Source organism: Camelus bactrianus, chromosome 36, assembly GCF_048773025.1.
Source record: "Camelus bactrianus isolate YW-2024 breed Bactrian camel chromosome 36, ASM4877302v1, whole genome shotgun sequence".
Classification (NCBI taxonomy): domain Eukaryota; kingdom Metazoa; phylum Chordata; class Mammalia; order Artiodactyla; family Camelidae; genus Camelus; species Camelus bactrianus.
Window position 1 is genome coordinate 4011276 of NC_133574.1, and position 26048 is coordinate 4037323.

The window sequence follows — 26048 nt, forward strand, 5'->3', positions numbered from 1 at the left end:
GTCACCTTCACCAAGACGTGCTGTTTCCACGTTAAACCACTACAGTAAAACATGCTTGGAAGCCAAAAGACAAACCCATCGGGAACAAGTTTCACAGAGAAATATATATACATGTATTTTAAGCTGAAGTATAGTCAGTTACAATGTGTCAATTTCTAGTGAGCAGCGTCATGTTTCAGTCATACACATACATACATATGTTTTTATATTCTTTTTCGTTAAAGGTTACTGCAAGATACTGAATACAGTTCCCCATGCTGAAGAAACTTGTTGTTTACCTATTTTTATGTATAACAGTTAATATTTGCAAATCTTGAACTCCCAATTTATCCCTTCCCACCCCCTTTCCCCTGGGGTAACCATAAGATTGTTTACTATGTCTGTGAGTCTGTTTCTGTTTCGTAGATGAGTTCATTAGTGTCTTCTTTTTTTCTTTCTTTAGATTCCACATATAGGCAATCTCATATGGTATTTTTCTTTCTCTTTCTGGCTTACTTCACTTAGAGTGACATTCTCCAGGTCCATCCATGTTGCTGCAAATGTTGTGATTGTATTCTTTTTTATGGCTGAATAATATTCCATTGTATAAATACACCACAGCTTCTTTATCCAGTCCTCTGTTGATGGACACTTAGGTTGCTTCCAAGTCTTGGCTATTGGAGAAATACACTTTTTAAAAGTCTCTAAAAAAATTTTTTTTTAAATTATCAGCCTGTCTGCAGACTTCAGAGAAGTAGTTGAAAGAAAGCGGCAAACCATGGGCCGGAACGGAAGGCGGGGACCCGTGTCGGCACACACCCCACCGGGCAGCACGGCTGCTCCCTCCCCCTCCCCCTCCCCCATCAGACACCAGCCCACGAAGCATAACAGGGCTTTGCGGATGCCTACTTGCAACAGTCTTTAAGCTTCAGTGCCTCAGTTTCCGCACATGTCGAAACTAAACAGAAAACCCCCATCTCCTTTTACTGCACGTGTGACCTTTAACAAATCACCTAACTTCTCAGCCGCAGCGGAGTGACCGTGTGACAGGGTTACCGTGGGGAACACAGGTAAGGCACGCGGCACACCGTGGGCACGGGTCAGACCCAGCTCTTATGGGCGCAAGTGCCATCCTGGTTTGGCGCGTTGTCCTGGGTGGCCTTGTCCCGAAGTGTCCCCCTGTCAAAGCCTCTTCAGCCCCGGGACCCCCCAACTCCCCGGCCCCCGGCCCCCTTATTAAGCACAGCGGCGGCCAGTTTCTTTCACAGGAGCAGTATGCCTTTGGCTGCGAGCATAATGCTTTACGATGAATTTTAAAAAGAGACCAAATTTCACTCACATAATTTCTACTTACAGAGGCCTTTCAAGGACTATAATCCTACTGATTTAAAGACGGCTTGCACTAGAATTTCTTCAGTGAGTGAAAGTAAAACAAAGCACACAAATACAAATTAACAAATAAGGCCAAACTGTCTATAAATCAACACCCACTTGTTTTCTTTTACACATATTATAAGATGTTTGCCAACAGATTCTCCTAATAGCCCGTGCTTGGCGACGGCCCAGTGGGGACGTGTGCCCAGGGCCTCCCACCTCGCCTGTGCAGGGACCACGCGCTCACAGTTACGAGGCAGAAGGCCACCGCCTTGCCTGCCACCTGCGCAGCCGAGCTGGTGACGTGGGGGTCTGGGGGAGGGGGAGGCTGGCAGGGCTGCCGCGCAGAAGATGTGACACAGAGGCCACAGAGACAACCCAGTGGGGCACACTAGTTCCTGAGCTGCCTTCCTGATCTTAAGCTGGTTTATCCGTTTCTGGATTCCATGAGCCAGACTCTCCATCTTCCTCGTTTCCACATCCTATTCACAATAAAGACGCACCACTTAGGGTAACATGGCTGAGTTTCTCAGACTCTTAAGAACCAGAAAGCCCTAAATGTGAACCATCCAGCAGGACCTCCTTCCAGGCCAGGCCAGGCCAGACAAGACCCCCAGAGAAGAAAATATTATTATTATTATTATTATTATTATTATTATTATTATTATTATTATTATTATTATTATTATTATTATTATAATATAAATATATACATTTGGGGCAGGGGGACCACAGTATTTAAGGACACAGACTCTGAAATCAGTCTGATGAGGTTAGCATCCTGGCTCTAGCTGGAAAGTCGTGGGAAAGCTTCTTCATCTTCTGTGCCTCAGTTGGTTCATCTGCAAAATGGACACAACGCAGCACTACGCTCAGAGAAGGGCGGTAGAGATGAAACGCCAAGTGTCTAAAGCAGTGTTTGGCAGGATATCCGCGTGACGTAGAGTAAAAGGTCCCCAGCTCACGCCCCGGCCCCCCCCCCATTAAAGAACAAGCTGGCATCCATCCACAGGCAACAGTGTCTTCGTGGGAGCTTTTCGATTCAGGCAGGAAGCTGCAAAACCGGGGTGAAGCCCAAGACCAAGACCTGGAGAAGGCAGGCTGGCCGACGGCAGCCCTGGCTACAGGCCCAACGCAGCTCTGTCCCCCGTGGACTTGGCTCTGGCCCAGCCTGGCCGTGGTCCTGCACAGAGCCAAGCTGCCAAGGGGCCAGGAGGGGCCCCACGCGCCCACGTCCCTGGTAACAGGACCTCCAACACAGACCCTGAAGTGGCACTGTGACCAGGCTGCAGCCCTGCCCAACCACAGGCTTGGAGGCAGTCCCGTCGCCCAGGGGACAGAGAGTAATGGGCTTGCCCATGGTGGACACAACCATAGATCTGACAGCAGCCGCGTGACCAGGCTCCAGCCCGGCTCAAATTCAGGTGCAAAGGCAACCCCACCAGTCTTGGGTCCCCCTAAAATCAGCCTGTTAAGACAGGAGGACGGGTTTGCTCCTTCAAATGCACAGACAGCAATGCCAGGCTTCGTGGACCACAATGAGTCAGGCAACCATGAGCCACCACAGAAACCAACCACAAAGAACTGGGAATCAATGACTCTGCCCTACAACGAACTCAAAATAATTGCCTTAAGGGAGCTCTGCAAACTACAAGAGAACACAGGCACATAATCCAACAAAATCAGGATAATGCTACACGAATGAGATGAGAATTCCAACCAAAAGATAGAAATCATAAAAAAAAAAAAAGACCCAAACCAATTCTGGAGCTGAGGAACACAACGAACAAAATGAAAAATCCAGTAGATTCCTTCAACACTCTGCGATCAAGCAGAAGGAAGAATCTGTGAACTCAAAGACGGGTCATCTGAAATTACCCAGGGAGAGTGAAAAGGCGAAAATGAGAAAAAGTGAAAAAAAGCCTATGGGACGTACGAGACGCCAATAAGCAAATCAAAAGATGTACCACGGGGCTCTGAGAAGGAGGGAAGAGAGAAAAGGGCAGGGAGTTCACTAATTAAATTATCAACAGTCAAATGCAAGGCGGAAGTTTTAAAAGCAGCGAGAGAAAAAAGATTTATAATTAGAGGAACCCCTATAAGGCTGTAAGTGGATTTCTATGAGTGTATAAAACTTACAAGCCAGGAGATACTGGGATAATTCAAAGATATATTCAAAGTGATGAGAGAAAAAGATGACCAATGAAGAATTCTACACGCAGCAAACCTGCTCTTGCCGAAATGATGACAAGATAAAGACTTTCACAGATAAACAAAACCTGAGGGACTGACTCATCACGCTAGACCTGTCTTCCAAGACACGCGAAAGGGAATTCTTCCAGTTGAAATGAAAGGAGGCTATTGATTGAGGAACACGAAAACGTAACGGAAGCATCAAACTCACTGGTAGACACATAATCAAATTCAAAACACTCTAATACAGCAGTGCTGGTGGGAAAATTACTTTCACCTCGAGTATGCAAGTTAGACACAAAAATATTACAAACAGCTACGGCTGCGATGATTTGTTAGTGGACAGACAAATACAAAAAGAAGTTTGACATCCGTAGCATACAATGTGCTGTGGGGACTTCTTGTGTGCAGCTGAAGGTAAGTGACTGGCTTAAATTAGACTGTCAGAACTGTAAGCTGTTTTATATAAACCTCATGGTAACCACCAAGCGAAAGCCTACAGCATAGGAACGAAAGCTTAAGAGAAATGACGCAAAGGAAATACTGCAAAAAATGATCGAATCCCAAAGGAAGAAAGCAAGCAGGCAGGAAAGAAGCAAAGAAACTATAAAAAAAAAAAAGTCAGAAAATAATAAACAAAATTGCAAGAGTAAGTTCTTACCTGTTAATAATTAATAATTTAAATTTAGATTAAATTCTTCAATCAAAAAAAAAACAGAGTGGCTGAATGAATGGAAAAACAATACCCAGCTGTATGCTGCACACGAGAGACTCGAGCTTTAAAAGCACACAGAGGCTCAAAGGGACGGAAAGACATTCCATGCAAATGGTAACCAAGAGAGAACGCGGTGTCTATAAGCTGACCCTCTTAACAACACCAGTTTGAACTTCACGAGTCCTCTTACATAATACACTGGTGTTGCTTTCATTTCTTTCTTTTTTTAAATTTTATTTTATTGAGTTATAGTCAGTTTACAATGTTGTGTCAAATTCCAGTGTAGAGCACAATTTTTCAGTTATACGTGAACGTACATATATTCATTGTCACATTCTTTTTTGCTGTGAGCTAACACAAGATCTTGTATATATTTCCCTGTGTTCTACAGGATAATCTTGTTCATCTATTCTGCATATGCCTGTCAGTATCTACAAATTTCGAAATCCCAGTCTGTCCCTTCCCACCCCTTCCCCCCTGGCAACCACAAGTTTGTGTTCTATGTCTATGAGTCTGTTTCTGTTTTGTATTTATGTTCATTTGTCTTTTTCTTTTTTCTTTCTTCCTTTTTTTTTTTTTTACTGGTATTGTTTTCAATACATACATACTAAATAAGGACTACACGAGCCACGGTTGAATTCATGGATGTGGAATTGCAAATACAGAGAGCTCACTGTAAAGTTACATGTGGATTTTCAAATGCGTGGGCAGTTGGCACCCTATCCGCCAAAATGTTCAAGGCTCCGTTGTTCTTATATCAGATAAAAATGACCTTAAGTCAAAACTGTCAAAAGAGACTAAAAAGGTCATTATATAATGATAAAAGGTCAATTCAACAGGAAGCTATGACAGTTATAAATATTCACCCAACATCAAAGTATCTAAATATATAAAGCAAATATTGACAGACCTGAAAGGAATTATAGACAGCAGTACAGTAATACTAGGAGAGTTCAAGATCCCACTTTCAAATGGATCAGTCACCCAGGGAGAATGTCAGGAAGGAAGCAGCCTAAGTACACTGCACAACAAATGGACCTAAAGGACATATCCAGAACTTTCCACCAACAGTAGAAGAACATACATACTTCTCAAGTGCATACAAAACATCCTGCAAGATAGAGCACGTGTTAGTTCACAAAAAAAATTCCAAACAGATCGAAGCATTCCAAGTTTAAAGCCTTAAATTTTAAGAGCTAAAACTATAAAACTCCTAAAGAAAACATAGGGGGAAAGCTCCTTAACATAGGTCTTACCCATATTGTTATTTTTTTTAATATGACACCAAACACACAGGCAACAAAAGCAAAAATTAACAGGCATGACCACATCTAACTAAACGACATCTGCACAGCAAAGGAAACAGTCAACAAGGTGAAAAGGCAGCTTAGAAAGTGGTAGGAAATATTTGTAAACCGTACATCTGGCAAGGGGTTCACATGTAAAATAGACAAGGAACTTAAACCATTCAACAACAAAAACAACAATAAAAATTTGGCAAAGTACCTGAATACACATTTTCCCGAAGAAGACATACAGTGGCCAACAGGCACAGGGAAAGGTACCCAGCATCATGAATTATCAGGGAAATGTAAATCGAAACCACAATGAGGTTATCACCTCATGGATGGAGCAAAGGAAACCATCAGTGGGAAATGTAAATTGGTGCAGCCACTATGGAAAACAGTGTGGAGATTCCTCAGCAAATGAAGAACAGAGGGAACACAAGATCCAACGGTCCCATTTCGGGGTACAAATCCAGAGGAAATGAAATTACTATCTTGAAGAGATATCTGAACCCTCATGTTCACTGTAGCATTTTCCACAATAGCTAAGATCACAAAACAAAGTAAGCCCAGTGGATGAATGGATAAAGAAAACGTGATGTGGGGGGGGGCGGTACACCTCAAGTGGGAGAGCACCTGCCTAGCAGGCGTGAGGTCCTGGGTTCAATCCCCGGTACCTCCTCTGAAAATAAATAAACCTAATTACCTCCCCCCAATGCAAAAAAAATTATAAAAAAAAGAAAATATGATATATATATACACACACACAATATTTACTTATTTAAATAAAAGTTACATAAATAACATGTTTAAATAAAAGTAATTTATTTATATATAAACATATTTATTTAAAATATATACTAATATATTTATAATGGAATATTATTCGGCCATTAAAAAGCATATTCTGCCACTGGACAACACAAATGAACCTGGAGGACATTAGGTTCAATGAAATAAGGAGATTCACAGAGACAAAAACCACACGATCTTACGTACACGTGGAATCTAAAAAAGTCAAACTCGCAAAGAGGGCAGAATGATGTCTGCCAAAGAGTTGAGTGGATGGGGAAATGGGGAGGTGTTGGTTAAAGGGTACAAGAGTTCAGTTATATAAATCAATAAAAAATGGTAAAAAAAAAAAAAAAAAAGAGTTTAGTTACGTAGGGGGAGTAAGTTCCGGAGATCTAAAGCACAGCATGGTGACTGCACTTAATAAAACCATTAATTTGCCAAGAGCCTTGTTCTCAGTACACATGTACAAAAGGTAACCGTATGCGGCGATGTTAATTAGCTTGGTTGTGTCAATCACTTCACAATGTATACATATATCAGACCATCACATTATACCCCTTAAATGTACGTAAAATTTTAACTTGTCAACTAGATCTCAGTAAACTTGGAAAAAAGAAAAGAAGAAAATTCGAAAGACCCAAATTTTTTTATTTGAATAGTGTTTGGCACAGAATAAACACGCAGGAAGTGCTAGTTACCGCATCACCACCATCATCTTTTAAGTCAGAAAAAGTAAAGAATGTTGGAGAGTCTGAAAAATACTCCAGTGTAAGATGTTTCAAAAAAAAGCAGTTAAAAAACCCCACATCCTAGCAAGAAGGTTTCTGCACGTTTACATCTGAATCACTGGGCTGATTTTTGATTCCACAATGCTGATCCCTAAGGACCCATCTAACACCGTCCTCGTCCAAAACGCGTTTCTCACCGGGAAAACCTGGGGCTGGGGGAGCCAAGTAGCACCGCTCGGCCGGAACAGAACAAACACATCGATGTCTTAACAGACGCTGGAGAAGCTGGCTTATCTGCATCTTGTGCAGAACCAACTACCCCCACCCACGATGCGACCACAAGGACAGAACCAGCCCCAAGTCACGGCCGAATGACAAAGTGGAAAGACCCCGAGGACAGCACAGAGCCACCGCGTGAACTGACCCTGAGGGGACCCCAACCACGCAGGACTTGTTACCAGAGGAAAGAAGACACGTCCTCAAAGTTTACATCAGTTGAATGGGTTTCCTCCTGGTAACCCAACTGGTAACACAGTCTAACACACACAGGGAAATCCTTCTGCGTTTTTTTCAGATGCTCACTTTAAACCTTCCCCCAGAGAAATAAACGCAAACTCACACAAATAACGTGAATGTTTCACACCCACTGACTTGTGTACATGCTCACAACCGCACGGAAGATCAACACGGGGTTCAACAGCAGGTGGACCCTGCCACCCTGGATGCTCTGACGCCAACCCCAGCCATCTGTGCTCAGGCTCCCGAGAGCCACGATCAGAGCCTGGGACACAGGCAGCGTGACCGCGCCGTGGGCTGTGCCATCCCCACCGCCCACGCTCACCCATCGATCCCCCCGCGCGCTGCCCCCAGCCTCCCTGTGGACACAGACCCCGCAGGGTAAGGACTTCAGACCGCGGCCTGAAACACGGGATGCTGAAGGGGTGCCACCAGAGCCCGCATCACTGATGGCGCTGGGTGTCAAAGAGCGAGCCATAGTAGTGTCCTGAGACCTTTTCAGCAATAATGTGGACTTGCTAAACAACAAGAGAATGCCAAGGGGAGGTCAGGGTTCAAGGTCAGCGAGGAGCAGCTTCACTGGAAAGCTGTCTAATACTTCAGGCTTCCTTCCGAAGGCTTAACTGCATCAATCATGTGTGTGCTCCAAGCACACAGACACCTTAGGTCAGCAGGACGGTAGGTGTAAGGTGGACAGTCAAGGCGGTGCTTCATCCGGGGACCCTCACCTCCCTGCGATGATGGCTTCAGTGAGCTCCTGAGCCATCTACCGAAAGCACTAGCCCCGTGACACTCACCCCTGTGAACTTCCCTCCACCCCCGGCAGCTGCGCAAAATGCACCACAGGGTTACGCTGACAGCCGGGGCCGCGGCCCAGGAGGAGGCCCCCAGGAACAGCCCCTGGCCGGCTGTCCCGGTGACCGCACCTCACACCCGGCGCAGCTGACCGAAGCCCGGGGGTCATGAGCTCACACGGCAGCTCCTTGCCTGCGAGGGAGTGGTCGAAACACCAATGGCATCAAATAACCCAGAGCCAGCTCCGTTGTGCCAGAAACCTCTTCCTTATCCGCGATACTGAAGGAACTAAGAAAAGTTAGAAGGTAACCCTCACCTTCCACTGAGGTGACCAACACCAAGAACTCAGAGCACGAAACAGACCTAAACTTAACTCAACGAATCCTTAACGAGGCTTTGAACTGCTCAGGTCAGTGACCCAAAGAACCGCCTCATTATTTGCCAATAAACTGCAGAAATATGCCACTAACAGTGGCTCAGGTACAGTATATATTTTAAGAAATAATTTTTTTTTCAACCCTGTGGTAAGCAGAATAATCTCTTCTGCCCCTCAGAGATGTCCCCGGTCCATCTTCGGAAGCTTCCACGGCAGAAGGGCTTTGCAGGTGGGATCAGCCAAGGATCCTGAGCTGGGAAGATGCCCCAGCTAACGCAGGTGGGCCCAGTGTCATCCCGAGAACCGTTGTACTTGACAGAAGGAGGCAGAAGGGTGAGGGAGATTGGAAGACACCACACTGCCGGCTTTGAAGATGGAAGAACGGGGCACCAGCCAAGGACTGGGGACAAGTCTCTAGAAGCTTGAAAGATGAGGAAACAGATTCTCCACTAGAAAGAATGCAGCCTTGCAGCCCTGCTGACACCCTGATTTTAGCAAGACTCATATAAGACTTCTGACCTGTAGAACTGTAAGACAAAAATCTGCGTTGTTTCAGGCCAGCGGTGTACGGTAATTTGTCATGGCAGCCATGGGAAACTAACACAGAGCTCACAGCACAGCATCTCCACCCTCCCCCTCTCCTGAAGGCTCCCGTCTGATGGATTTGCCACACGGACTCACCTGGCTCCCAAGGGACCTCCATTTTTTTTTTTAACCATCATGCAGTCTTCATTTCCCAAGCCATCAACCCCCTTCTAGCCTCACATGCTCCAGCAGTGACCCTCAGTGACCCTGAGGTGGTTGTCAGCCACCTGAACACTAACCCCCTAGAACTCTTACTCCAGACACGCCACCAGGCCCACAGCAGTAAGCCCAACTCTGGTGCCACCTTCCCATTCGTCTGTCCCCATGCCACTTGGGGGGCAAGCCAGGACTCCCGGCTGTATCCACAGGACTATCAAAAACGCTCAACCCCGGGGCAGCCAGTGTGGAAAACAGGGTGCAGATTCCTCAAAAGACTGAAAATAGACTTACTGTATGACCCAGTAATCCCACTCCTGGGCATATATTCAGAAGGAACCCTAATTCTAAAAGACACCTGCACCCCAATGTTCACAGCAGCACTATTTACAATAGCCAAGACGTGGAAACAGCCTAAATGTCCATCCAAGGATGACTGGATAAAGAAGAGGTGGTATATTTATACAACAGAATACTACTCAGCCATGAAAAGGGATAAAATAATGCCATTTGCAGCAACATGAATGGCCCTGGAGATTGTCATTGTAAGTGAAGTAAGCCAGAAAGAGAAAGAAAAATACCATATGAGATCACTCATATGTGGAATCTTAAAAAAAAAAAAAAAGACAAATGAACTTATATATAAAACAGAAACGGACTCACAGACATAGGATACAGACTTGCGGTTGCCAGGGGTGGGGGCGGGGTGGGAAGGGATAAACTGGGAGTTTGAGATTTGCAGATACTGACTGGTAAATATAAAATAGATAAACAAGATTATACTGTGAGCACAGGGAAATATATTCAATATCTTGTAGTAGCTCACAGTAAAAAAGAATATGAAAATGAATATATGTATATTCCCATATGACTGAAGCATTGCATTGTGCACCACAAATGAACACAACATTGTAAACTGACTATAACTCAATTAAAAAAAAAAAAAGAAAGAAAAAAAAAGGCTCACCTTCAACTCCACCACGGATGCTCTGAGATGCTAGGATGCAGCTCCCTGGGGACCGTTCCCCCAGCTGCTCTCTCAGGCATTCTCCACTGCTTGAAGTGCAGACCCTTCTCAGCTCATCTTCATGGTTAACTTTTACATCCAGGACATCCCACCAGCGTTGCCTCAACCTCTTTCCACTAAACCTCAAATATACGTGCACGTTCCCTCCAGCTCATCTCCCTCCTCATTCCACTCCTCAGACCCCCACCCTCTTTCCTGGCGCTAACCTCTACATCCAAGCTCTGATCTTACCTCCTGTCTCTGCTCAAGAAGACCTAACAGGCAGGCGAGGAAGATCCCTGAGCTAGGAGCTTCTGGGAGTAGATTGGCCAGGTCCTGCAACTCTTACCTGTGTCTTCCCAGACATCACCTGAGGGTCTTTAACCACAGTGGGAGCTGAAATGCCAAAGTCAGGGGGAAGGGGAAACGCGCAGAGGAAGTGTGGTGCCTTCAGGGACCCGGAGCAAGTCTTGTCTGGCTGGAAGGACCGAAGGCTCCCATCTCACCATCTCATCAGAAGCACCTCTCAGAAAGCAGAGCTGCCTGGGGCCCACACCCAGGGACACATGCTGTCGCTCTGGGCTGCAGCCCAAGGCGCAGGTAATGGCTCAAAGCTCCCCAGGATCAGACAGGCAGGGAGGTCCTCAAAGGATCAGAGACTTAACTAACGGACACTCCTCCATACTGTTAAAAACCTAATTTCTAGACCGTAACTCCCATAGCCCTCTTTTCCTAAAAGTGACCTGCCAGGGAACTCAGGTTCTGGTGAAGATGCTGGTCAAGTGACCAAGCTGGTCCCCCTTTCCCCGTCACCCTTCTCCTCTTTACAAAGCAAGGCACACCTCGCCCCAACTCCTGCTCTTACTGGGATGCGCTGCCCTCGAACTGCAAACTGTCCCGGGCATCAGATACCAACCCTGCCCTCGGGGACTGACTCTGCTGCTTGCTGAGACGGTAGGGAAGGGTTCGCTCAAGACTCTGCACTAGCAGACAGGGTGACGGAGCTCAGCTCCAAACCCAACGGGGACCAACGGGGGTTTACAGCCACGGAGCAGAGCGACGGGGTCGGGGGCGGAAAATCACTGAGAGGACACACTGAGGGCGGGGACATTTTTGCGAAACTGATTGAACAGAATTCTTGCTGAAGGCAGGTCAAAGCATTTGGATACCAAGGGCAGGAGTGTTACTTGGCAAGATTCTTGCTGAACTTGGCTCTGTGCAGACGGACCCAGAAGGGCAACCCAGGGGCCTGGTCAAGAAGACCCTCAGAGAAAGCTCACTGAGGTTCTGTCAAGGAGGCGGTCTCCGTCAGAACACACTTTACCGCTGCTCTTAAACTCTTTGCTTCCAACTAAACTGAAAAATGACCTGATCATAGCTGACTATGAGGTTTGGGCCCATGAGTCAAAAGAAGTTCAATACAAAACTTCTTCCATTTCTACCAGTGATACATGATCTAACTGGAAAAAAAATCCTCACCCAGCTCATGCAGAAATTCGCTTCCAGTAAACTTGTCTGTTGAAGACTATTCAGTTTGAAATATATTTACATTGTTTCAATCAAATGTGTAATGATAACTCCATTAGCCAATTTTTTTTATTGAGTTATAGTCAGGTTCCAATTTTTAATCTTTGAATGGCTTATCTGAGGAAATGCTTTTAAAATTAACTCAAGATACGTATTTCTGTTACAAAAAAAGATAGAAATTAAAAAACAAACTTAAGCATGGATTTCATTAAAATTCTGCAGGGTAGAAAGAATGGAAGCAGAAGGTCAAAGAAAAGGAAATGATACAAAATTTCCAACTGTTAGAGATGAGCTTGTTTGTCTATTTTTAAAGGAATGATAATGTTAACTGAAGAAAAATGCACAACCTGAAAGTTGAGAATTATGGGGGTTTTTTCCTTCTATTTTTGATTTGGTCTCATATTTCTTTTTTTTTTAATTTTTATTTATTTATTTTTTTTTTGAGAATCATGTTTTATTCGGCAGACATACTGAGGACTTAAACCCTGGAGACAGCCTCTCAGACAGCTCGGAGGGACTGCTCCAAAGAGGTAAGGGAGGAGCCAGGATGTATCGGAGTTTCTGCAACAAAGACCAGGTAGTCTGAACTTCAAAACATTGCTGTTAATTAAAGAAAACCAGACCATCTCGAGTTAACGAATTTTGCACTTTGCTCTGTATGGAAAGATGCAAAAGTGTGGGCTCTTTGAAATCATTTCTTTGACATGCACCTTAGCTACTAAGGCCAGTATGCTGTTTTTCTGCATCCTGAATCCCCTCAGGGTGCCCAGTCGTGGCAGCTGCAGTGGCTGATGGCCTGCCGGCCGCAGCATCCTTTGTTTACTGATACGGCAGGCGACACTCTCCATCCACAAGAATCAGTATCAAATTGCAGCTGATATTTTGATTCCACTGGATGCATTAAAAGAATGATGTTCTAGTTTAATTTCAAGTAGTTTTCAGAATACCTGAGCGATTAATATCCATTGATCTCACTGGAATAAATTCATCGATCATTTAAAATCTGTAATGCAAAGGATTCCATAAAATGTGTGACGGGGTATACGGGTTTTGAAAATGCCTCCAGAGAGCATACAAACCCAATTTTTGACAATCTTCGAGCTAGAGAAAAGTGGTCAGGAGGAAAGCGACATGAAATAAATTAAAAAAAAAAAAAAAAAAACAGAAAGAAGCCAGGGTTCCTGAAAAGAGAGCGTAAGGCTGAACTTCTTGGATGGTACCTTGAGGTCAGCAGACAGCAGACTGAGGTTCTGGAGGCTTCATCGAAGACAGGGATGCCCTGAGGCTGGGGGACCTGCCTCATACACGCCACACCCTGCCAGCCCTGCTTCTTTTCCATCCGACTGAGGAACGAGGTACCACAACTAGAGCTTCACAAACACACTCCCCACCCCCCTTAAGAATCTGAGATCTGTCCCCACCCTCCGAGAAGCCATGGTTGGTTTGATTCTTGGGACAACACTGGTCACAAATCACCAAACGCCATTAGACTGAGATGAGCTAAAAGGGTGTCACTCATCGTCACTTGGTTAAAAAGTCAAGATGTGACCTGCGCGGCTGCTGCCTTCCGGCCCACCACCCAAAAAAGCATAGACACGGGGAGAGAATGCCCGTTGGGACCCTTTGATGACCTTACCCAGGGCAAAAATTAAGAGCCAAGGGTGACAGTAATCGCAATCTTCCTTTCCTTTGTTTCGGCCACTAATGACCGAGCCTAGTCACAGATACACTAAAAAGGCCAAAAAAGCATCATTTTTAAACAAAAAGGTATTTGGGGCCCTCCCTCTCTGCAGACGTGCAGCCTCCATTTCTGGCAGGAAACCCGGGCGAAAAACCTTGCTTAAAAACAGCTGACCGTGTTCACAATCTGTTGGCGCAACCTGTGCGGAGCTAAATTCCAACCGGTGGCCCTTCCCAGAGCTTCCCTCAACACCGAGGGCCTTCTCTTCCTACAAGGGACTCAGCTAAGCCAAGGACAGCCTGAGGAATTTACCCCAAAGGCTCCCAGCCGATCCACAAAGCACCGAGATCCCACAACACGGGGCTATGGTGCCACCTGCTCTGGCCTGAATGTTCATGTCCCCCCCTCTCAAAATTCACGTTGAAATCCTAACGCCGATGTGGTGACTTAGGAGGTGGGGGGCTTAAGGGTGTGATTAGATCACTAGGGTTGATGGGATTAATGTTTTTATCAAAGAGACCACGCAGAGATTGTGTGTCCCTCCCACCACGTGAGGAGGTGCCAGGTACGAACCAGGTATGAACCAGGAAGAGGTCCCTCACCAGAACTGGACCAGGCTGCTGTCTTCCCAGCCTCCAGAACTTCTGCTCTTTGCAAACCACCCACTGTTCTGAAGTTTGTTACGGCGGCTCAGATGGACTGACACCATCTAAACAAAACATCACTAGCAGGAGTCTTCTGTGCTTCAAGTTCAAAATCAATCATCAATCAACATCCAACCTCATTTCTAAGATACTACCTCAGTTCTGTGCCCTTGTCAAAAGCTCTGAAGTCCACAGCTGCATTTCCTGAAAGTGTATATACTTATACTCACTGCCTCCCTGTATTCATCCACCACCTGACTCCTTAAATAGCAAAAGGTCACTGTTTCCTGATCACCAAACAATGGTGTCGCAAAAGGCTTCTTGACTGCTCGGCAGCATGAGTGCAAAGAAGCCCCACATTTAGATACTTTGCCAGAGTTCCAGGCCCTCATTTGTTGGGTCTTTCTTCACCAAGAGCAAGTGGTCAAGCACTTAAAAACACTGCATATTTACAGCTAAATTCTGACTTTTAAAAATTAAGGATATCGGTGTCAAAAATCTTAACCATATACTTCACCCTCGATGTAGCAAAACCATAAAGGATACTGGATTTTTTAAAAAATAGTATTCAGACAGGTGTTGACAGGCTTAAGAAGTTGAGGTGAAGGAAGTAATGTAAAATATAATTAGAATCAATATATCGTCCTCAATTTGGGTTTTAAATATGATGCTAAACCGCTCTGCAACTGCAAACTCAATGTGAATCTCTTGGCTTATCTTCTCTTCGCGATGAAAAGGTCCAAACAGGGGCGGTGACAGTGCCAGAGAGACCGCACCTGCAGGGCGGAGTGTGTCTACCGCTCAGACAAGGCCCAGCGGGGAAGAGATGGGAGGCACGCCGGCTGACAGAATGCACTCAGCACCGAAGTCACCCCTTCTCAGACAGCGCCATGTCGCACGAGCTGCTCCGGGTCAACCTCAGAGGGCAGGATCCCAGGACAGTCCAACACAAATACCACGCAAGCGGACAGCAACGTGACCGTGACCGTGACCGTGCAGATCTCCCAAAGACGCAGTGGCTCACGAAGCCTATGAAACAGACAAACGGACGTGGCAGGTACCCGTTGGTAACAACCCAACAGGTGGCTTCATTCCTTTGATAACTATGTAAGTTCAAAAAGCTAAAGCTCTGAACATTCTTAGAAACAATAAACAGTACATATATGTAAATTAGAATTAAAAAATATATGTGCAGTTAAAAAAAAAAAGGCTTATCAAGCCATGAAAGACACAGAAGAAACTTAAGAGATATGTTACTAAATGAAAGAAGCCAGTCTGGAAATGCTACAAACCGTACGATTCCAACCAAATGACATTCTGGAAGAGGCACAGCTACAGAGACAATAAAAAGATCGTGGTTTCCACGGGGTTTGGGGGGAGGGAGGGAGGGAGGGAGGAACAGACGGAGCACAAGGGATTTTTAGGGCGATGAAATTAGTCTGTGTGACACCGTAGTGGTGGCCACATGTCATCATGCACCTGGCAAAGCCCACAGAATGTCCAACATCAAGAGTGAACCCTCATGTAAACTGTGGACGTTGGTTGATAATAACGTGTCCATGTTGGTTCACCGATGGCACCAAAGATGCCACACTGACGAGGGATGCTGAGGGTCGGGAGGACGTATGTGTGGGTGGGGAGGGCTCTGTGCGAACTCTGTGTTTTCTGCTCAATTCTGTTGTGAACCTGAAACTCCTCTAAAAAAACAAAGCCTATTAAAAAAAAATAACCCAACAGATGCCCAAAGGAAAAATGATATGAATTAAAAAGACCAAGAGAAGCTGGAGGTGGACGTAAGGTGGGGTTTGATTAATAGACTAAATAATTCTGGGGGAAAAAAAAAAGAAATAAAACCCTTACTATGATCACGCCCTTAACTTGCAATGTCCAGTGAAGGCTGTGCTGTTACACATCACAGGGTTTTAGCAGAAAAGTGAATCTCCCTTCCTCGCCCCCAAATTGACTCAATTCTAAAAATGGGTTCTTAGGATAAAATTCATTCATCTTTGGGGGAGGGTGCAGCTCAGGGGTAGAGCGCGTGCTTAGCATGCATGAGGTCCTGGGTTCCATCCCGAGCACCGCCATTAAAAAAAAAATAAAGAAAAATGAAGAAACCGAATTGCATCTCCTCTCAAAGGAAAAAAAGAAAAGAAATGAGAAATGATAAGACAAACAACAAATTAATTCATCTTTCTCATCTGGGCTTTGTTTTCTCAAAACAACACTCCATCAAGCTTTCTCCCCCCACTATCAGCTATGAAATTTTGATCCCTCTTTTAAAATGGATTCACTCTGAGCGGCCGTTTTCTAGGAGCCACTTTTTTCAGACAGTGATGGTTTCCTGAGCGCTGCCCATGCAGCTTGGCAGTTTTCAAATTCGAAACCACATCTTGTGAGAAACGACAGACGGAGATGAAGCCTGGAGGGGAACACAGTGGGGACCAGCACAGCTGTGTTCAGACGCCGAGGGGCGGTCATCGTGATGGCACTTCCTCTGAAAAAGCCCAAGGAACAGACCTAGAGCCAGGCGCAACGGCGCAGACATTTCTGCTCAACGTAACAGAAAACTTTAACCGCGGAAATGGGCCGCAGAGTTGATGCTTTGTTTTGAGACAGTGAGTTTCCAGCCCTAGAAATATTCAAATAAAAGTCAGCTCCAAGTCGAAGCACACGTGGCCCCCTTCAGAGTCCACAGCTTATCGATCGCCTTCCCCTCTCTTTCTAGAGACCTATTCAGACTCTTCTCCATGGTCATCACCCCCTGATCTATTTATTCACTCAAATACGCATGGAGTCCCTGCTCTGTGCCAGATACGGTTCCAGGAGCTGGCGCGGTTTCAGCTAACACAATGGATCACTAGATTATGGAAAGTAAATTCCATGTTTTGAAGACACAGAAAAAGGAGGGGCTTGGTCAGAGCAAGATCTTGGTAGGCCTCACTGAGAGGACACACATGGGTTCTAAAAAAATGACGTGCCACCCCATGGTGAGATATCCAGTGGCCACCAGCCTAATCTATGGACTTCTGGAGTCACTGACCAACCGCCCCCCCTCCAGCTGCGTACAAACCAAAGGACAGCAAGGGCTCATGAGGCTCCCAGGTCTGGGCCCAGAGCTCTGAGACCTCCTCACTCACCGGGAGCCAGTTCGCCCCACTTCGGAGTGGCGTCCTTGCCACCAGGTTCACTGATCACTGCCACCTCGCATCCTCGCGCCCCCGGCCTCCGGTGGAGCTTCCAGCCCTAACAGACTCCCTACAGGCTCCTTTCTCATTCAAATCGCATGTTGCTCAGAAATCTAAAAACTCTTAAAGAGTGGGAGGCTTGAAACGATGGATTTCAGAAAATTGGCACCCAGAGGCTGCCGCATTCGTGGCAATCCCAGGGCACAAACAAGCATTTGGCACGAGACAGGAAACACTCTTAAAACATGACTTGGGTCTCATTTCAAGACTCCTGGGCCTCAAAATACAAAGGACTTGAGAAAAATACTCAATAACCCTCTTATTTTTCCCTAATTGCAAAAGACAATGCTCCCTTCCCGATCCTCTCTCTCTAAGACAAGACCACTGCTTTCTTTCTAGCCCAAGAAGAGCTGTTCATTGGCCAGAATAATTATGAAACACACGGTGGCCTTGCTTAAAGTTTTCCAGCTTTTGGCTCCAGGAGAGGGTCAGAAAGCTACTGATGCCGGTCTCTTAAAAAGATCACCTGGCACAGAGTTCTTTCCCCCGTGAATGGGCACAGTGGGACCCCCGACACTGGCACGCGAGGGTGTTACACTGAACGGGGCGCTGCGCAGTTCTGGGCTCATTTCCGGAAGGACAGAAGCCAGAACAAACACCACTCAGTCTATTACAAAAGTGTCAACAACCCGGCCCCCGGGAAGAAACTGCAGTGACATAGCTAGAAAGCCACGCCCTCTGATGAAGGCCCACAGGAGCGCGTCTGATCCAGGCCTAATGGCTCCCCAGGGTCAAAGGCACCAACAGCTTTCAAACGTCTTTTCTTTTCCAGTTTCTAAGGTGCTCTGCAGCCCAGGGACGGCCACTGGGAGCTGCTTCACCAGGGGTTCTGGGAGGCAGCTCTCAGCATTGTCACTCTTCCTAAAGGCACTGTTCTCAGGGCCTCACATGAACCAGGGGACAGAAGACAATCACAGAATTTTATGACCCCAAAAGACCCCCTACTCTGTGGCCACGCTCGTGGCCCGGGGGCCTGGGATGTACGCAGAGTGACCGGGGAAGGGGGAAGATGAAACAAGGGTCCTCGCCGGCTCCCCATGCAACTCACAGGCAACTCTGAGTTAACAGGAAGGAAAGGCCACTGCGGGAATCAACTCCCCAGGAGCCTCCCCGGGGAAGGGACACTGAGATCAGCGGCCTGTTTCCACTTTGTTAAAGCCCTGCCTGGGCTTCGGGCGAGGGGTGCACACCAGGGCTTCCAGGACGGTCCTGCTGCCTGGGGTACAGCCCCCGATTTCAGTGTGGATGCTAAATTCTGTGGTCCCCTAAGGAGATGTGGCTGAGTTCCTAGAGGGCACTTTCTGGTTTATCTCCTGCGTGGACCGAATACCTCTCTAAGTCGACCACCGGCCTCGGGAGCACCCGTGTGCACACCCTCTCCATGTCTGTCTGTCCAGGAGCACAGCACAGGGAGCGGGGGCCACCACCTGAGCTGACATCTCAAGCCCTCCCACCTCACAGCAGAGGGACGGCGGACGAGCTCTTTTAACACCTCCCATTTGAAACAAAAACGGGAACACAAGCAATTGATAAGATGAAGGAGTTGATGTTTGTCAAGTGCTCAGAACAATGCGTGCCTCAGGGTACACACTCTGGAAGTGTTTGCTAAGTAACAAACACACAGTCTTTATGTGTAGCAGCTAAGTGAATTTTTATAAGAGGATGTGAGGCAGGGGAGGAAGGCTCTTCTGAGACAGCTTTCAGACACATCTCCCTGCTCAAGGACCCCTTGCTAGCTTAACCCCCGCGTGCAATCTTCCTGCGTGGTGCTGGCTAGGAACAGGGTGCCAGAGGAGGGGCCAGGACGGCTTAAAGGCTGCCAGGTGGCTTCTGATCAACCACACCAGGACTGCGATGAAACCAGCTCAAGCAGAACAAAGAAACAAAGACAAGAATCCCAGGTTGCAGCTGGCTGTCAGAAGCCTTCAAACATCTCTCTCGATCGTCTTATGCCCTCATCTGGAAGATAGCCCTCGGCCTCTCCACATCATCGGCAACTGAAATCGCACATTTATGCATGTGATTCAGGGCTTCAAAAGCACGCGAGGTATGCTGGTAACACCCAATTTTAGGCAAAATTCAGAGCAACCCGCTTCAGATGACAACATCTCAGATGTATACCCCATGTATAAAATTCCACACGATAGATTAGAAAGAAATCTCCTTAATTCCTTGGAGTAATTCCTTGGAGAGATACCTCTCTGCCACAGACAAAACAGGTGCTTGGAATAACCATCCCATGAAAACAAAAATCACCAGTCATCTAAATATTTGACTTTGTGCCAGCATCCATTTCGTCACTTAAATTTTAGTGTTGTCACAGTTCTGCCTAAGATTGTTTGAAGTTTTCAGGCATGACTTGAATTCTCTGTTAAGACCATAAATTCCTGTGGACGAAGAATGTCACCTGCCATATTCACTGAACAAAGGATGTGGCATCCATCTAGCCACCAGCCACTGCAGCTGCCCCAGACAGCACCCTGTGGGGATTCAGGACGGAGAAAAACAGAATTCTGGCCCCAAGACAGTTAAGTTGCAGATCAAAGGAATGAATTCAACGAGCCCAGACTCTTCCAGCATCTTCCCATACAGAGAAAGGCGCTAAATTTATTAACCTGAGATGTCTGGTTTTCCTTAATTAACAGAAATTAATTATTCCTATAATTTATTTTATTTTATTTTTGCAAAAATATATATCCTGGCTCCTCCCTTACCTCTTCCCAACAGTCCCTCTGAGCTGAAAGACTGTGTCCAGGGCTTAAGTCCTCAGTAAGCCTGCTGAATAAAACTTAATTCTCAACTTTGCAGTTGTACGTTTTTGTTTTTGTTTTTGTTTTTTTTCCCCATAGCGGCACTCCTGTGCAACTGAACATCTATTTTGGGAAGAGGCAGTCTATGCTACATTCAGGGGACAGCACCACACTGAAGACCTGGGGAAGACAGAAGAAACAAATGCCAGATAATTTCATCAAGTGCTGATTAAAAAGTGCGGGGACTGCACGTGTAGGTACAGATACATTTGTTTTTTTATGCGAATAGTGGCCTCAGACTCATTTCCCCATTATCCTGTCTCGTAATCACCGAGGCGATGTGATTCGTAAGGTCATAGAATTCTGAATGAATGAAAAGAATGCAAGTGGAGGGAAACCACAAAAACAGAAACAACTCTGCCAGGGAGATACAAGAACAAAACAGGAAGCCTTTGTTATGGCGGATTCTGGGGCCAGAAACTTGGCCATCAACCTACCTTTTAGGAGAGCATTTGTAACATATCTTTCTTTATAAATGGAGAAAACCAAGGGGTGATTTCCAACACGAACACCCCACTATTAAAGAAAAGTGTTTAAGACCACAAATATTAAAGACAGAAACGGAACACAGTCTCATCACTTACTCTGACTTAATTAATTTAATACACATTCACTTCAAAATAATGGAGCTGAGCAGGGAACGGAACAAACCCTAATGCAAACGACACCCCAGAATCCCACGAGCTCACATGTTAAGGAAGCCGCTCTGGCAAGAAGGAGGTGGCCCGCGTCCGAGGGCGCGACTTCCCAGCGGGGGACAGCCGAGGTCCCCACGGCGGCTGCGGTCACCAGCGCCTCCGCCGCGACCGCTCCAACAAGTCCAGTCCCCGGTCCAGGCTCCGAAGGCCACACCCACCCTGCCAGCTCTCCAGGGCTTTCCTCTCGTATCTGAAGCTTTGGGGCTGTGTTTTCACAAGGGCGACGTTCCCTCTCACTCAGCCCTGCCGTCCGCCTCGCGCTCCCGTGACATGGCCCACATCCGCGCCCCCGCGCGCTTGCACCGTGACCCGGCGGCGCCCCCGCCCCGCCCCGAACCGCTGGGCCGCTCCCTGGACCCTCACCGCCCACCCCACCCTGAGCCGGGCCCCTCGGGGAAGATGCTCCGGGGTCCTCCCCACACGCGTGGAGGGCGTCAGAGGAGCGGGGGGGCACTGGGGCGACTCCCCGACACAGAGGAACCCGCGGCTCTCGGCCCTCGGCCTTCAGGGCGCCCCGAAGACGGGTTCGCGTGCGCCTCGGGGTGGCCCCCGCCCAGCCCGGCCCGGCGGGGCCCTACCTCCACGAGCAGCCCGAGCAGCAGCGCCGCCACCCTCCTGGCCAGGCCGCCCATGGCTGCGCGTCCTCCTCGCCGCAGACGCGGGTTAGCGGCACGTCCCCTGCGCGGCGGGCGGGATCCGGCCCCGGGGGCGCACGAGCCGGGGGCGCGCGAGCGGGCGAGGAGCGGGGATGCGCCGCGCAGCCTTCGCCGCGCCCCGCCCACCCCGCCCCCGGCTCGCGCGCAAACCCCGCCCACCCCACCCCCGACTCGCGCGCAAACCCCGCCCCCCGGCTCGCGCGCCCCACCCCGGCTCGCAACCCCCTGGGCACACTCCTGGGTACCAAGGTCCGCCCCGCCTGAGTGCGCGCGCCAGGGGCCCCGAGGGCAGTAGCTGGGCAGGCGAGGTGCAGGGTTGCTGCCAGGGGTCTCCTCCCTCTAGGACACCGTCCTGTCACCCTTGAATAGGCCTGGCAAGGTTTTTGAAAGAAGCAAAGTCCCTGCGGGCTGAGGCTTGTTCCAGAGGGCGGTGACTGGCCGTGAACCCATTGCTCTGTCTCGCGGCGTCTTGTGCGTCTAGGTTCTTCAAGGTCCCTCCGATCTCTGCGCCCGGTGGGGCCATGCACTCTCCCCACGTGTGACAGCAAGGACAGCCAAAGGATGAGGAGGCAGACCGCGGACGGAAGGCTCCCTGAGCCTCACCTTTCATGCCTGGATCTTCCTGTTCTGCCCCTGCCCTGCGCTCCCCTGGCCCTGCCCCGCGCTCCCCTACAATTGGCCCACACTGAAGCCCACCCTCCAGCTGGTGACTTTGAGATGTCCTTCACCTCTGCTGAATTCCCCTTCCACCCCCCACTACCTCTTACCCACCATATATATTTTTTTCACAACACGGCTCAGATCCCATCTCATTCGTGCAGTTATTCAAAAACCATTTATTGAACTTGTAAGTTGTACCAGACCCCGAGCAGGAGAGCCAGTACACAGAGGGTTGCAAGAAAACTCTGCCTGGTGTCTAGAGGGAGAGATAAGCAATTACACCAGCAGGATGCAAAGTGCTGAGTGCAGACAGTGAGGCTAGAAGTTAGTTAAGGAGGTAAAGGAAATGAACTTACCCATGACCGGAGGTGAAGGGAGGGGTTCAGGGAAATAGACAGCACCTAAGGCGAGTCCCAGACACTTTTCCAGATCTCAGCAAATGTGCACATCTGATTGACTGAATCATGCAACGCCAGACCACACCTGTTGGAACCAGAACTTGCCAGGAAAGCAGAAAAGTCATCCTTGGTCTTCATTGCAATGGTAACACACCACCCAACAGGACAGCCAAGGGTCTTTGGACTCCAGTAACTTAGACTTACTATTTTAAATGAGAGCATTTTATTACTCTTAAAGGGCAGAATTTAACTTGCAGAAAGCGAAGCTCAAGCTGTGTTGTGTAACAGAGATGCAAAGTTTTTTTTCTCCAATGATGGTGTAAACGATCTTCTCCTGTAAAAATGCAAGTGACCTCTGCCACACTCAGAGCCTTAACCAGTTTTCTGTCTGATTCATCAATTTCATCCCAAGAGTTTCTGTTTCTCCTCTTTGTCACTTGCTCTGTATACACACTTGCTTGCATTCTCCCTTGAAGTAGCTTTGCTGTTTCCTCATTAATGGGTTGTTGCCCTGAAACAAATAAGTTATTTCTCCAGCAAAGATGGGTTTATTTGGACACAGCAGAGAATTGCAATTTGAGGCGTGTGGCCATGGCATGCCACACGCATGCCCCACAGGGGAAAGAGGGAGTACCCTTTCATAGAGGAGGATGTTGGGGTGGCTAAAGTAAACAAAGAGTCCATGGCTTTCCTTTGCCTGGGTCCTCCCTGAGGAAGAAGAGAAATCTTGCTTCTTTCCTGTTGGGCTCTGCTATCATCATAGGTTATGAGAGCTCCCCCTTCTGGTCTCTCGACTATTTAACTGAGATTTCTTTTTATTAATTTTTTGCATTTACCCCTTTTGATCAAGATCTTCCTGTGAAAGCGTCACTGATGGCTTTTCTAGTGTCAACAGCTTTTTATCCCTTAATGTTGGGAAGAACCTTTCCTGGGTGCAGTGTCTCATGTCAGAGGAAAAGTGCACAGGTTGGAAAACTATTAAAGCTACAGCTGAGTAACAAGGAAGGGGTAGGAAGGAGAACTCTCAGGCATTTTTTTTATCTGAAGTTCATGTGTTATCAAGAACACAGACTTTGGAGATCATCTGAAGTGTTACGTCATTGTCAAAGGTTTGGGGACAGACTTCCAGCAAGCCTGGTCCGGATATCCTGGGAAAGCTGTTTCATCACATGTCATCGGCTTCAGTTCTGGTAAGTCTTTTCTTTCAGGTCACCAGATGGTGTGAAGACCTAGTCAGGGTTTGGTGCTTTTTAAAGATGTGCCATGCAAATCACGAGTCTTTTCCTTGGAGTTTGGCAGCCCCAGACTTGGTTTTCAGTACCTGATGGGGGGGCCGCTCCAGTGAGGCTGAAGAGAGTTCTGGAGGAATCACTTCCAATGGACAAAAACTCCACGTTGAAAAGTGTGATACTTCAGGTCTTTGAATCCCACATTGTGGGAGCACGCTGTGAAAAGATTGCTCTGCCAAAAGATGGTTATTTTTTGACAAATGCTGGAGAGGCTGTGGAGAAAGGGGAACCCTCCTACACTGCTGGTGGGAATTCAGTTTGGTGAAGCCACTGTGGAAAACAGCGTGGAGATTCCTCAAAAGACTAGGAATAGACTTACCGTATGACCCAGGAATCCCACTCCTGGGCTTGTATCCAGAAGGAACCCTACTTCAGGATGACACCTGCACCCCAATGTTCATAACGGCACTATTTACAATAGCCAAGACATGGAGACAGCCTAAATGTCCATCAACAGGTGACTGGATAAAGAAGATGTGGTATATTTATACAATGGAATACTACGCAGCCATAAAAACCGACAACATAATGCCATTTGCAGCAACATGGATGCTCCTGGAGAATGTCATTCTAAGTGAAGTAAGCCAGAAAGAGAAAGAAAAATACCATATGAGATCGCTCATATGTGGAATCTAAAAAACAAAAACAAACAAACAAACAAACAAAAAGCATAAATACAGGACGGAAATAGACACATAGACAGAGAATACAGACTTGTGGTTACCAGGGGGGTGGAGGGTGGGAAGGGATAGTCTGGGATTTCAAAATTGTAGAATAGATAAACAAAATTACACTGTATAGCACAGGGAAATACACACAAAATGTTATGATAACTCAGAGAGAAAAAATGTGACAATGAGTGTGTATATGTCCATGAATGACTGAAAAATTGTGCTGAACACTGGAATTTGACACAACATTGTAAATGATTATAAATCAATAAAAAATGTTAAAAAAAAAAAGATGGTTATTTTTAATAGAAGCAGTTAGGCTTTTGCAATATTGGAGTATCTCTTTTTTTTTTTAATCAGTTGTGGGTGAAAAGAGGCAGGAGCCAAGTGCATTGGATGCCCTGTGACCATCTCAAAAGATGAGAGTTTATGAGTTCCCAAAAAGGTGGACCTGGGACTTAGAAGGACCAAAAGCAATGCTTGTGACAGACCTCGCCAGCTGAGTCTTAACGGTGCCATTAGTAGTTTCCACGAAACCAGAGGACCGAGGTGATAAGAACAGTGAAGGCGTTTTAAAACCGGCCACACGGTGCACAGTTGTCAAAAACACCTGGCCAGTAACGTGGGTTCCTCCATCACCGTGAAGTTCAAGATGACTTTCCCAGGTACGGATAATATTTTCCAAAAAGACTTTAGCCACAAGAGGAGCAGTATTCTGTCTGCAAGGGAAGGCGTCAGTCCAGTGTGAAAACATACAGACCATGACTGAAACATACGTACATTCAGGAGATGGAAGAAGGTGTTTGAAATCCCTTTGCCAGACGACCCATTTGGCAGCTTAAAATGTCTGGGAGCAGCACGAACAGGCTTCCTTGGGTTAGACAAGCGGGATGAGTGAAGTGGGCACTTATTGCAGCCTTGTTGATGTTCCCCCACCAGCACTGACTCATGAAGGCTATTCTGTCATTAGACCGATGGTTTAATGCGTGTACAGTGGTGAGGAATGGGAATTGGGGAGATTCCGGCAGGACTGAGTTATAACTTAGTCTACATCAAAACTTTCTCTTCTTATCAGACCTACAACTGTCGAATTTCCAATCTTATTTTTCCTTTTCTGAGGCCAATGATTGGGCGGGCTCTGGCCAGTTTTCTAAATTATCATTTGGGAAAACATCGCTTTGGATGTTGTTGGTCCCTTGAAAGGCAGCATTCTTTGTGGAAAAGCCAGGAAGATGACTTCCCCAGCTTCCAGACAGTCAGGTTTG

General features: G+C 47.1%; 1 protein-coding gene across 1 annotated transcript in view; it reads right to left on the reverse strand.

Annotated features, from left to right (window-relative positions):
• Nucleotides 1-21893, reverse strand: part of VOPP1 (VOPP1 WW domain binding protein) — a 94012-nt gene extending 72119 nt beyond the window's left edge. The window contains exon 1 of the mRNA XM_074358553.1: nucleotides 21688-21893. Within this exon, the coding sequence (XP_074214654.1) occupies nucleotides 21688-21741 (54 nt within the window). The 5' untranslated portion in view covers nucleotides 21742-21893. The remainder of the gene's footprint in view (nucleotides 1-21687) is intronic.
• Between the last annotated feature and the right edge of the window lie 4155 nt (nucleotides 21894-26048).